This window comes from Poecilia reticulata, chromosome 18 (assembly GCF_904066995.2).
Source record: "Poecilia reticulata chromosome 18, P_reticulata-male-v2, whole genome shotgun sequence".
NCBI lineage: Eukaryota > Metazoa > Chordata > Actinopteri > Cyprinodontiformes > Poeciliidae > Poecilia > Poecilia reticulata.
This window is the reverse complement of record NC_088847.1, coordinates 1617009-1631666: the sequence shown is the minus strand read 5'-3', so window position 1 is coordinate 1631666 and position 14658 is coordinate 1617009. Positions and strand designations below refer to the sequence as shown.

General features: G+C 39.4%; 1 protein-coding gene and 1 long non-coding RNA gene across 5 annotated transcripts in view; one reads left to right on the top strand and one right to left on the bottom strand.

Annotated features, from left to right (window-relative positions):
- rap1gds1 (RAP1, GTP-GDP dissociation stimulator 1) overlaps positions 1-14658 on the bottom strand; it is a 97885-nt gene that overhangs the window by 32007 nt on the left and 51220 nt on the right. For 2 of the 3 annotated variants that reach the window (XM_008434827.3, XM_008434825.3), the window contains exons 5-6: positions 10593-10739; positions 3458-3586 (exon numbers count right to left, since the gene is read on the bottom strand). In XM_008434827.3, the coding sequence (XP_008433049.2) occupies positions 3458-3586; positions 10593-10739 (276 nt within the window). The remainder of the gene's footprint in view (positions 1-3457; positions 3587-10592; positions 10740-14658) is intronic. The other variant, XM_008434826.3, reaches the window with a different exon arrangement.
- Positions 1-14658, top strand: part of LOC103480074 (uncharacterized) — a 71078-nt gene that overhangs the window by 19363 nt on the left and 37057 nt on the right. The gene's annotated exons all lie outside the window — the stretch shown is intronic.

Here is a 14658-nt window from a genome sequence, read left to right as displayed (position 1 = left end):
TAACAATAATACCTTTATTTACCTTTACTTAGCATAATTTCTTCTGTACCCCTGTTGGTACCCATGCAGAACTGCCTCTGGGCAGAAGGTCTATGTCTGACATTAATAATACATTAAATGAGCAATGAACACTGAATTAATAAAAGACATCAACATTTCTTAATAAAACATACAGAAAGCCCTAACAAACATTTTTAAAGTAGGAAATATTTATATATTTACTGTTAATCTCTTAGTATGATTTGTTCTTTAAATTAAATGACAATTTATATGATTTTGGCTGATATTATTATACATTAAATAAGCAAATAATCAAACCATAACAGTCTATTAAAAGCACAATAAGAAACTCAATCAATAATAAAATGTTCTGTACCATATCAGCCTCAGGAGATGAGTGAGGGATGAAGAGATGCTGATGTCTGGTTCTTTAGGCTTTGACGGGTCTGCAGTTCCTCTCCCAAGGTTTCCCCCAGTGTATTATAGGCCTGGCGGCCCGCCATGCTTTACTAGCGCCACCGCCAGGCTAAGCCTTTCTTGATTTTTCTTTTTTTGTTGTTTTAGGGGGAGGGAAAAAAAAAATCGCCTTTTTTTTAAAGCCGGATTGCGAACGTTACTCAGCGTTTCACTACCGGAGCAGATTTATTCCTAAAATATATGGTTATAGAAGATGTGTTTATAGTTTATGCATTTAAAGCCGGCAGCGTGCTGACCAATCACCTCGTGAACAATCCCCTCGCGCGCTGCTGTAGCTGGATTAAGTTTACCTCAGCGCGGATCGCGCGTGCCTCCTTTCACTTGAAATGGACACAGGCTGAACTGTATGGATATTTACATCAGCTCCCTGTGAGGAATTGTGATCACTTATGAGGAGTTATTGATTAAGGTAAGAGTTTAAACCCACCGCGTTAGCTCTGGTTGCGCAACTTTACGTGAACCGCAGGAATAACTTGTAGTCGCGCTTTCAGCGGTGTTTTCAGTGAGCGGTGAGAATGATGTATATTTGTGAACAAAACATTATGTACCGTTTACATCTCAACACGCTGCCCATCGTTTGGCCCGTCTTCCCTGTAAAGTTTAGGTCTGTGTTCGCGGTTGGTCGGTGCGCTGTAGTGGTTAATGACCCAGCAATAACCTTATCGTGCAGGTTTAACCCGGTGAGGAGCTTTCTCCTAGCAGTCACGCATCACGCTGATTTTTTATTATTATTATAGTATTATTGCTAGTTTTATTTTTCCGTTTACACAGTACACCAAACCGTATCAAATGCTTTGTCCATTTAGTCAGACAGAGTTAATGTGCGCGGCCACCGCACATCTGAAAAACTCATCCAGAAACTCAACCAACCAAAATAGTTTCTGTGACCCCTTGTTAAAAACAGCAGACACGAAATGGAAGAGCTACTAAACCAGTGCAGCGGGTTTAACACATAATACAGGGTCGGAGCAGAATTTGCTTTAGGGGCTTCTTTTGTTGCTAAAAACATCAGCACCTCTAACAGCTTCTGTGTTAGATTTAGTGAAATCTAGGACAGTTGGAGGCATTGATAATCTCAATAAACAAATGTTACATTTATATGTCTGTGTTAAAATATTAGCATTTATGTGGCCCCTGAAGCCCTGGGAGGCCTGATGGAGCCGCTGACTTAATTTGGATTTAAGAAAAGTGGAAATAATTTATATTTATTTTAACTGTATTTTTTTGATTAGTTGTTTTTAAGACTGGTTGTGGGTTTATATTAGCAGTTCACTGGCGATGTTTTCCCATAATTACCCAGTAATATTTTTACTTTTCCTGTCTATTTAACATCTTTTAATACAAAAACCCAGTGGACAGCTGGTAGACCGCCTCGGCGCCCTGACCACCGGGCTTTGAAAGTTTTCTGGGGGAAACCCTGCTCTCCTGATCCATTCTGTCTATCATACAGCACTGCGCCATGATGGACACATTTGTTTTTTTTGCCCGTATTCATCCTCACTAACATTGTTGAGCCTGGGATTTGCGTCTTCCCTCTCACGTCTGTATCTTTACGAGAGGTGTTGCTCCTAAGGACGGTGGAGTATTGGGTTGAGGATGTTTTAAAGAGACGCAGGTTGATAGCAGCTCACTATGGCGTAATGTCTGTCTCTAGGCAACCACAACAGCGTCGGTCCGTAACTTTCTTGGGGGCCTTATTTACATCCCGCCACAACAATTTAGCTCACCTTAATATTTCCTGTGTTTTATTTTGGTCATTATTATTACATTTAGTGTTCATTTGTGTGTGATAGGCATGTCTATCGGACATTTATAGAAATACAACAAATTGTGTCCCGAATACAGGGCACAACATTTAACAGCCAAATACAGGACGATTCCATATTTTATGGGACGGGTGGACACCCTAGTGGGCACTGTAGAGGAATTAGACCACACCCACCATTGAGTGTCATGGATTGCTGATGGGGGCCAAAATGGGGTCAAAATCGGAACTTCTATCTAAGATGGCCAACTTCCTGTTTGGTGTAGACCGTAGGACCAATAGAGCTTTCTGTACATCTTGTGGAGTTGTACAAGTGTGCCAAGTTTCATGATTCTACACTAAAGTAAGGTCAATGGGGGGAAGCTATTTTGAAAGCTACCAAAGGGCACTGTTAAACAGTTTCTGTTGTAATTTTAGTGACTCCCTTAAAATACGTAATTTTCAGGCGTGATACGTCTGCCAAATTTGGTAAGTTCTCACACGTTTCAGTCTTCAAAAAGCTAATTCATTTTACATTGGCTGTTTGCTGCTTGAGCGTTTCGCCACTTGGACCAAATAATAGTAAAAATTAATTTTATTTAGAATGTTCTTTATATCAAATTGAGATATCAAAGGGCACATTCAGACACTGATGATGGCAAGCGGATTGTAGCAACAGCTGCCCTGGGACAAGCTGACAGAGCAAGGCTGCCATTTTGCTCCATCAACCCTCCTGATTAAAACCTGCAGGCTCACCAACAGAGTGGGGATCAGCCACTGTCCCCTTGTGCTCTGCCGTAAGAGAGGGCTGATCAACAGATCCGACTTTGTCACTATATTTAGCGACTTTTATGACAAAATCTTGTATTGGCCAAAATCGGAATGGGCAGGTCAGGCTTTTAAAAGATTGGTGATCTGCCATGAATCGGTGCACTAGTAACTGTCCCAGCAGAATACTCAGTTGTTGTTTTTTTGGTGAAAACCCCAGTTTTATTCTGCAATGGGAGCATGTTTCTCCCATTTTCATCTCTTCTCCAGAGCAAATGGAAAAGAGATGAAAGCACACGTCATCACTAACAGCAGTTAGTTTTGTACCCCACATCATACTGCATTAAAAGTGCTGAGAAGACAGTCCTCCCTTCATTAAAAGTGCTGAGAAAACAGTCCTCCCTTGTGTATCTGTTTAACACATTTGACATGGAATATTTCAAACCTGGACTAATGTAGCATACTTACCCAGCTCTGCCAAGTTCCCAAAAGCAATCAGACACATTTCTGTCAGGGCGGTGTTGTGGGAATGGATGCCCAGCAGCTTCACCAGGGTTGGAATAACACCCAGGGTAATCAGCTGTGCTTGTAAGGTATCTGCAAAAACACAGATATGAAAAATGCAGTAAAGGGATGTTTCTTAATATATAAAAGATGTGTGCCATAAAAACCTATGCTTTTATGTCATTTGAGAAGAAACATTATGAATTATATTGAGATGAAACATTATGAATTATATTGAAGTGGCGTGTCCGGCTCCCGTGGAGAAATTTGCTGACCACATGGCAGCAAATATTCAATAACAGGATTTTAGATTAGATTTCTTCTTCTATCAGTATCAGGATACAAACACTTAATGACTGAAGATGAAAATATGGATAATAGGACATAAGAGGTTGATCCTCTAAGGTGTATAAAATGTGGTCGATAATTTAAATGCTGAGAGGGAAAATGAGGTAAAACACCTTCAGTACTGAAAACCAAGAATTATGAGGATAAGTCAGTAGAACAGAAGACATACAGAGCAGAGAGAGCAAAGCCATGATCACCTCACATACTTCCAGAAAGACTATTAGCAACTGGACATAAATATTAATGTTTTTATTAAGATGAGCTCTTACAGGTACCTTCCTTAAATATATGCTGCTAATGTTGGGGAACGATTCTATAATTTGACACATAATCAATGAAAAAACTACATACAAATCTAATACAGCTCATTTGAAGGATTTGTTTTCTTCCACATTAAGACCCATAGAATAAATAAAATAGTTTTTCAGCAGTAGCCGCTGACAACTATTTACTGCAGACACCAAGGAGTAATCTTTACAGATCTGCTTACTTTCTTAGCTCATATCAATTTTACAAGATCATCAGTTGTTGTTTTTTTGTTGAAAACCCCAGTTTTATTATGCATTGAGAGCATGTTTCTCCCATTTTCATCCCTACTCCAGAGCAAATGCCTTCTCAGTTTCTTAGCAAAAGCTAAGAAGCTGATGCACCAATAACAAAAAGCAATGGCAATCCTTTTAACTCTAAAATCTACATGGGGTGTTACATTGAAAGCTGAAGAAAGTTGCAATGCTTCAAAACCTCTCAATCCCCAGCCAAGTAGATAACCCAGCATAACACTGCCAACACACACACGGTCATGCCTTACTATACTTGTGTGAACTTGCATCGACTTCCATTAATTTGTGTAGCCTAATCCTGATGTTTTCCCTAAGCCTAGTCAAGTCTAAGAATTTAGCCTAACCCTAATCCATAAATAGTGTTTTCCATTGTGTAAATCAGCAAAATATCTATACAGTCCTAGTTTCAGGTCAACTTTTGTCCTTACCATTACCTATAGACATGCACATATGTAGGCCTGTCACGATAACAAATTTTGCTGGACGATTAATTGTCTAAAAAATTATTGCGATAAACGATAATATTGTTTCAATACCTTTTGTCACTGATTTAATGGAAATGACTAATAATGCACGCGATTTACTGCCATAGATAGATACACTTTATTTTCAAAAGAACACATAACACTGGAACTGATAAACTAAATAAACAAAACAACCAAAAACAAAAATAAAATGGATTCTCAGTCTCCATTAACAAAAAGCGTACTTGAGTAAAAAGTAAACAACATAAAGCCAAAGTGAAAATAAATACTGCATTCAACCAAAAGAGTGCAGATTATGAAGTCTGTATACTATATTGCCCTTCAGTAATCACTAGATTTAAATAGAGAAGATGGGCACATCCGACAACCTAATGCAGTAGTTCACACAACACGATTTTTTGCCCCTATTTTCCCCTTAAGATAATCTTAGATCGTTGGCTTATCCAAGATTCTTGCTAGTGATTTTGTAACGATCATCCTGCAGTGTGTGGTGTGTTACGGTAGGTCGTCGTGGCCGCTCCGATCTAAATCAGGGTTTTCCCCCGACTGGGAGTTTAACGCTGAATGTGACAGGTAGCCAATCAGAAAGCGCGGATTCTCCTCCGTGCTTTCTGAGGGGAAATTACGAGGGGAATCCCAAACAGCTGACTCGGCGCAACACGAAGTCCAGTGGACATCGGAGATATGTGGAAACAACATTAATATTTATTCAACATTTTGTGCAAAGAATATAGAAATGACAAGGGGAGGAGTTGGAGCCAAATTGCTACCGCAGTTGATAAATCCGGTAAGTTTTCAGCTGTTCTTCGTTAACGTGACATAAATAGGTTACAATGATTTTCATTCAGTCAGGACTTTGCGTTGAATCTAGCCACATGCATCACAGGTAGATTCTAGTAAAGCGTTGATTAATGCCTGGTTTTAAAATTAGTTAACTGGACTTGTAGCCATTATTTTGTGCCCATGTGGCTGGACACCACACGGCACGATCGAACCTGATCGAACCGTTATACCTAGGATTTCTGTCGGCTAATGTGTGGTCTCTCAGGTTTAGAAAATGGGCCAACAATCGGCCGACAACTCGTGTAGTGTGAGCTGGACATTACACTAATGAAATGAGAAAGGGAGGGTCAGTGGAGAGCACCGGAGCTGAGCCTTTTTTCATTTAGTGTCATCAATAGAAAGAAAAAAAGGCAGGAAGAGACGATAAAGCCGATAATTAAAATGAGGTCGATAGGTTTAATTTATCGTGCGATTAATTGATTTATCGTTTATCGCGACAAGCCTACACATATGCAATGTGGTACTTTTATCCAACTGAGAACTTTGTATTAGTTATTACCTAACCTGGACATTTTCCAGACCCTAACCAGAAATGGTATATTTCCAACGTTAATCAAAACTTAATTCACAACTTACCTCTAAACCGAACTACTAGAGCTTAGTACAACTGAAAAAAAAATGAGGATCAGGACAATGTACTCACTTTCCACATATAACTTCCCTTCGCTAGTGAAAATGGTGATGGTCCTCTATGAGTACTATGTACAAGTACACACTCACAAACACACCATCCAGTCCGGGACAGGGAACCATAGATAAAGCCTTTCAAAAGTATTCCTCCTCCTTCTCCAATGTTTTCCCATTTTGTCTCATTAAAACCTCAAATGTCTGTGGATTTTAAGTAATCTACACAAAGAGTGGAACTGTGACGTGAATTCAGAATCACGTGTTTGTCATTCTGAATATATAGTCAGAATCACAAACACATGAACTCTCATTCTTAAACCACAGAATTTGATGTGAGGTTAGCGCATCCTTTGCTACTAAAATTACTTCAATTCTTAATTTCCACAAGGCTCAAAAGTGTTAATGGGAAATTTTTACCATCCTTCTGAAAGCAAATTTGTGTGATCAAACACTGAACTCTTTGCAGGCCAGTCAAGTTCTCCCACACAAAACTGGATCATCCATATGTTTATGGGCCTTGCTAAGTGGACTGGTGCTCAGCCACACTGGAACATGAGGAAACTGTCTCCTAACTGTTCACTCAAAGTTCTTCAAATGTCTTGGTATGCTGAAGCATTAAGAGTTATTTCACTGCAACTGAAGGAACAAGTCTAACTGCTAAAACAGCCCAACACCACATTCCTTGTTCCTTTCTCCACCAAACTTTACACCTGACAATGCAGTCAGGCAAGTACTGTTCTTTCAAACCCTCTGCAGTATGATTCATTGCTCCGAATGACATGTCCACTGCTATATAGTCCAGGGTAACATGCTCTACACCTCCCCATCCAGGCTTCACATTGCCCCTGGTGATGCAAGACTGGGGAGCAACCGTCTGAACCTGAAACCTCATTCATTCAGCTCTCTATGCAGCTTTTGAGCTAATATGAAAACCACATAAATTTGGAGGTTTGCAGCTGTTGACTTTGCAGAAAGATGATGACTACACAATACACTCCTCAACATCTGCTGACCTTGCTGTAATTTTGAGTGGCCTCCCACTTCATGGCTGAATCCTGTTGTTCCCACTTAACTAATTGTGAAATATTTAGTAGTAAGGAAATTTCATCATCTTGGCGCCACACTGGAGTTGAATGGAAGTGATCGGAATAGCTCTGCTTCAATTGGCCTCCGTGTGAGAATTCCAAAGCCAAAACCATTGTTGACCCAAAATGAACAAAACGGCCCATCTCATACTTACTGTTGGGAAAATATTCTTTGACCTAAAGCTAACATAATTTCAGGAAGACAGCATCATGTCTACAGTCAAACAGTCTGAGGCTTAGGAGCTAGAGTCTAGGTCCTAGACTAATTACCATAATGGACAGAACCATGGATTCTAGAAAATTCTGAAGAACAATCTCTAGCCATCAGATTATGACCATAAGTTTCAGGACAATTTAAGTTATGCAGCAGGACAATGATCCAAGGTATACCAGCAAGTCCTCTTTCGAACAGTAAAAAATAAACAAAAAGGGATTTGAGAGGAGCCTAGTCAAAGTCTGGACTAGTTAAATCCATCTAAGAACCTATTGCATAGACTAGTTTAAATATTCTATTCATTCTGAAAAGCCCTCCGATATGCCTGAATTTAAACAGAAAAGAGTGGGCCAGGATTCCTCCACAGCCATGTTTCAGACTTCACAAACACTTAAGGACAGTTGATGAAGACATGAGCAGTTCAGGGGGCAATTACTTTTAACATAAAGCCAGGTTCAACTGGATGGCTTCTGTATTGATTCAGGTTCATTTTGTTTGAAATTACAATTTTCTTGATGAACTGAAACATGCTAATGTGACAGTCTGAAGAGGTAAAAACTTTTCCCAGCACTGTAAGGAATATCCTTTCCCAGTAAGGTTCACTTTGTTTTGATAGCACATGTCACCACTTCTATTCTCTATGGTTTCTGTCCAATCAAACCCCATGACTTACATCTGGTCTCCATCTTTATTGGAGACCAGGTAGGAAAACCTGGTACTTACCTGTCTCCAATTGGAGTTTTCCTTAAATTAATACATAGGTTAGTTTGGAAGTCAAGTGCCGCATTGATAGAGGAAAAACTTATGAGGATTTCTGCCTTTGCGAGTTAAAGGTAACAGGTTAAGGTGTCTCTGGTTGACATGACTTAACCAGTCCTAGATTTCACTTTATGGTGTTGCAAAGCTAGGAGTCAGTTTTGGAAGTTAGCTCACATTTTGCAGGCCATAAAATCCTTGCCTAAGGCTGGAAAACCAGCATACTTTATTTGTTTAGTTCTTTTTACATTTACATCTGACAAAAATAGATCAGTTAGAAACCATAACAGATAAATGTGGAATGAATTGCCCAAGATAAATTACATTCGACTTTAAACCATACTGTGTGTAAACTAAAACCAATTAAAGTACTTTGGGGCCAGTGTTAATCCCAGAGGTAAAAGGCTAAAATAGAGGGTGAAACATCATTATTTTTGAATGCTAATCTGGAGGTTATGTAAAAACCACAGTGATTAATGAGTAGGACATAATGTAAACTCCATTTATTTCTGGAATAAGCAATAAAGTATGGAAACTTATTTCCCACTTACAATATCCAGAGTTGGAAAATGATCTAATGATATTTAAAAGTCTTGAAAATTCCACAATTTCCAAGACTGCTTAGGATGATAAAGGATTTAGGAAGTATGAAAGAGCTGGCAGACTACAAAGAAGCAGCAGCAGATGCTTGTCAGAAGTTCTAGAGCTCAACAATTAGCGTATAATTTAAGAATAACTCTTAAAAAATAAAATGTTGCAGTTTTGTAAGACAGCAACAAACAGGTCAAGTGTTTTTCCACTGAACTGATTCTAGTGCTAAACCACAGCTGGAGCCAGAGCCGGCTCCAAATGGTTCCTCAGATGGTTTCCCGTCTTAGAGCCTCGTCATTACATGACTAAAAACCTCTCTTCCGCCCACTGTTGAGGCTAAATTTGGATGCCTCATTGTTCCAACCTGCATTTCTGATCACAAGTGAAAAGGAAATAGGGGTGAACTGATTGCAGCTGTCTGGCCTTTCACCGATTTCGGTGAAAGGCCAGCTGCAATCAGTTCACCCCTATAGCCCCTAACAAAGCTAGCAATGGAGGGATGGCTGCGATTAACAGCACCAGTGCAGATCTGGTGGGCTGGTCTGTCAGTCAGCCCTCTATCACAGCAAAACAAAAGGGAACCGTGGCTGATTTTCAAAGCTTTGTGAAGATAGACAAGATCAATTTCTCAACGTGAAAACAGCTACATTCACTGGAGGATGAAATAATAATCATTTCAGGGCCAGATTTAGGCAGATAAAAACCAGGACTTTTAACAAAATACCTAAAATAATTTTAAGGGGATATAAAAATTTGGGCCGATTATTTAAATCTGAAATAACTATTGCTGTATAACCAATATTTACAGATATTTTATGTAATACATATATGCTCATTTTCCCTTTAAAAACCTCAAAAAACAAAACAAAAACAAAAAAACAGCCAACCTGCTAACCTCACCATCGCTTCAGTTAAACTCCCCATAATCCTACTCTGCATCACTGTCACTAATATGGTAAAATATCGGCTCACACCAAAGTTAGCATCAATACAGTGTGCATCAAAAAGCATTTTAGCTACATGTTTGGATATAGTTTCTGACAAAGGATGTTGTTTTTGCTGGATGGCAGACAGAAGCAGTCTTACTGCTAAGCACCAGCTCTTCCAAAGCAGTGGAGCTCATTTGGTGGAAAATCTGGAGCCATGTCATTCATTAAAGCCCAATCTGCTACTGGTTCTGGGAAATAAAAGGAGGGTTCAAGTGTAAGGGCTCCAAAACACGTTATCCGTCTCGCTATACACAAGGGTGATAGACTAACAGACTAATGCTCCCTTGAGCTGTGTTACTAAAATAGCTTAAAAATGAGGATGCTCTAGCAGCTGAGTCACAGCACACTCTCTAAAATCCCATCTGGCTAAGAGTTGGGAGGAAGGTACTGCTAGGATGAAAGATGATGTTAATGATTTTAGATTACCTCGGTGAAGATGATGAAAAAGCAAGAGGATGTGACAGAAAGAAGGGAACAGATGAGCCTGAATTAGAGAAGCATAGATTAAGTTCAACATCTACCGTCTGGGAAGAAGAAAGAGAACGCCCACTGATTAGTTGAGATAAGTATAAAGTCTTTGGGGGAGGAAGATGGTCATTACCATTATCATTGCTATAGTTCATCAGCATGCCACAAAAGACAGCCAAGAGTCTCTCTTTTTCCGGATCAGTATTTTGGGAGAGGGACTTAATGTGTTCAGATACTATCTGAGCCCCTCCTGCCAGGTGTACTGCATTCCTGCCCTCATCTGAAAAACAAGAGAGGCCAGGACAGGAAATCAGCCATAAAGCAGAGAACAACCACAGAAGTCACAACAAAATCCAAAACAGGCAGAAGACACAGTACTGATGAATATAAGCTAAGAGTTTAACTTAACTTTCTGCTTGGTAATGCTGAGTAAATTCGATTCAGGTTTATTCAGAAATTCAGCAAAACAAATTCCAACAAGCTGTATGGCGACACAGAGAAAAGGACAAAGCCCTGATTTAAAGGGGCAGTATTATGTGTTTTCCAGCCACACAGTACCATATTATGCTGCCATCAGCTGTTCAAAAAATCCTGAATACTTCAAATATGACTTCAAATTAAATTTGACTTTGTAATTTATTGCCTTGAAATTGGGCTTTTTAAAAACTCCTGATCTTTCTGAAACTCCGCCTTGAGGAAGTCATCACAATATGGTCCTTCTCTTAACCCTTTAGCAATATTTTTACCAGTGTTGCATTAAGATATAGCTCCGATAAAACCCCAGTTACCAACTGGAGGAACTGGGGGATACACAGTACCCCCAGTTGGTAATTGGTGCTAGCTAGTCTGAAAGAGTTGATTGGTGAATTTGTGGGGGAAGGCTGCTTTGTTAGACTCAGGAGCTTGGAAACTGCAGCTCTGAGGAAGAGCTGTGCCTTGAAGGCATAGCTTGGTCTACCCATGCGTGTTGCCCAGCTGAATGGTTTTCATGGAGAATACATTCCATACATTCCAAGTATGTTTTTGATGAGAAAACAACATATAAAGTTCAGGAAAGTAAATTTTACATGTTATTGTGCCCTTACAATGCTTTCCAGACACCCTGACAACCATTTTTACACCTTTTGCACATATGGGGCATTTTCTGTTTCCAATTCAACTGAAAAACAAATAAAACTGCTAAAAGTAAAGCATATTGAAGGCAAAGGTCAACTACTGTCTGATTCAGTTTCAACATTCCGACTGTAAGCATGTCGCATCCTGACTGGACAACATTTTGCCACTCCACCCTGTAAATTAGCATTTCAACTGGGGTGGTATTGCCCCCTGGGGGGCATTCAAAGGACAACTGGTGGCACAGACAGAAATATTTACAGAAGCGGGGCATTTACTTGAAGGTAAACTTTGCATCTTAGATCCACAACAACACTAGTGTTTGAGCTACTGCTAAAAACTGGGGTGTGTAACATTAAAGCATGCATGGCTGCAACTGCATCTTTTTCTCTTCAGTGTTTCTGTTAGTTTCTTGTTGCAGCTCCACACTCCTGCCACTATCAGTAGCTTGATCGCATCAGTTTAGTTTTACACCGGCTGATGGCCTTGGTGTGATTCCTTATCAGATCATAGAAGTCTGGTTTTCAAATATTTTATGTTTTATAGCAGGTTTTTGTACATATGTTTTGGTAGTGCTGTGGTTGTGTCAGAGCAGCAACTTGTATTGAAAAGTGATTTAATGTCCATCTTGAGGTTGCATGCTTCTAGGGAAGACCAACAACTGAATATCGCCCTTGTAAACGAGTAATTACTAAAATCACAAGACCCTCACTATACATCCCTCAAAAAAATGAACCCATTTAAATAAAGAAATCCTTCCATGGTAGTACCATGATAGAGAGTGTTCATTTTACAGAGTTAACACCAGTAGTGGTCCAGTATGCAACAGTAGCACCAACACTTTTAAATTTTACTTAGCAGTATACTGGGACATTTTCTGAGGTTGTAACAGGTTTACATCGGTCTGCATTTCCCCATCAATACGTGACAATATGTGAACTGTCACATATTAATGGGGAAATGCAGACGGATTTGTAGGAGTAAAAAAAAAAAAAAGTCACACAAAACTCAAACGGGAACCCGTAGAGCAAAGAACTAAATGTAAATCAGGATATGAAAGAGAATCCAGTGCTGAACAGTGAAAAATCAAGTGCAGATCAGGTGAAACACATGATGCTTGGACAGAGCAGCAAGTGAATGACATGATGAGTGAAGATCACTGGTGGCGAGGGCAGGGGTGAAAGTAGTTTTAAATTCTTGGGAGTACTATGACAAAAACAAACAAACAAACAAAAAAATATATATATACCCATATATATATATTACTTTGTGTGCTTTGGAGTTTCTGTGCCGATTAATTTTTTGGCGAAGCAATAAAAGCTGGGTAGCTCTTGAATTGCTACAAAATAAAGCTGTATTTCCCTCAGCCCACTGGCTGCAATGTTGACACTTTGAGATGCCATGAGACCTAAATTCTGAACATCATGGCATGGAGTGCATCCCAGTTTTCTATGTCTGGCATATAACCATTCATTTTAGCTTTTAAACTGGCTGTATTGATCCTGTGTCCAGACAGAGGGATAATTAGTAGCCTAGAATCATGACCTGTTTGTTCTGAAGATCCTGCAGCTTCCACTTCTCTTCCTAACATGGCGCCTCCTCACCCTCAATCTCATACTGACAGGAGGAACCACAGAGCTCTGTTAAGTTAAAAGCACATCTTCTGAAGTTGGGATATTTTTCCTCTAACAGGTTCCAGAAGAATCACCTGAAACCAGATGTTGGACTGGATTTTATTTCAATGTCATTTGTGAATGTTAGAGCCTCATTTTCAACAGTGGAGCTATAAAGGTTGAAAAAGGTTATAATTTTGGAGAAAGTCTCACCAACATAAATATTTCCACTAAATAAGAGGCAAAAAACAAAATTGTTTGATAAAGGACAAGCCTCTCTGACTCTGAGCCCGACAGAACCAAACTATTGTTTTATATTAGACAATTAACTTAATTTCACATAATTATCGCGGTAGAAGCCATTTGTTTGTTAAATACTTAATGAAAAATATATACCGTGTTTGATGTTTGTTGTAAATGACTTATACTCACAAAGAACGAGGTAATTAGTCCAAGTTTGTCGTTTATTGAACGTTCAGAAATTACAGCGGCTATGATGCGCCACAGCAAAGGTAAAGAAAGGTAAAACAACCTGGACGGGTGATCAACCCAAAACCACTCACATCTTTTTACTCTCCGTTTCTTTGTCATTTAAGCACACCCGTTGCCATGGCAACCTCCTGCGCTCCCCAAGCCGACCCAAGATTACGTTAAAAATATAACATTCAGTCCGTTACGATATTAGGTTTGCAGGCTTTATATTTATTTTGTGATCATTAATAAACCTCTCATAAACACAGCGGTGGTTGATTAGTTAATTTTAAACTCCTGCTCTGCTAGTTATTTTGATAATGGAACTGAATGCACAGAATTGCGCAATACCTTATTGAAACAATAATTCCTGAGATTGTTGGTTGGGTCATTAATTTGAACATATTTTGTTGATTTTTTTGTTGTTGTTCTTTCATAAAGTTACAAACGTTTTAAGAGAGCCAGAGGAGGACGTGCTGGTCTCAGCGTTCTGGCTGCTTTCAGTTTGTCACCTAATGCCGAGATCAACTCAAAACCTTCCGCGATCGACGTATTGCACCGCTGCTCTAGCAAAGCAGGAACAGTTCAGAAACGATGTGAAATGAGAAAAAAGGTGTTCATTAACTGATTAAGTCTGTTTTAGATTGTTCTTGAAAAACTAATCAGTCATGGCTGATTAGTGGGTGCACTCACGGCTGCACAGTGAACCCATTCATGTTTTACACCAGACAGCCGCTCCCCTCTCTTGCAGGTACTGTGTACCCCCGCTAAATCTTTTAGGGGTATGCAGTACCCTGTCGTACCCCCTTACTTTCACCCCTGGATGAGAGTCAAAAACAGGAAGCAAACTAATAGAGAACATAATCATAAACCAAGAAACAATAACACTCATCTAAGGAAACTAAATGAAAATGCACAAAGAACAAAATTCAAGAATAAACTAAACTATGTACAGAGGAATAAACCTATATTGCAAGGCCTTTCGGGCAATAATTAATACAA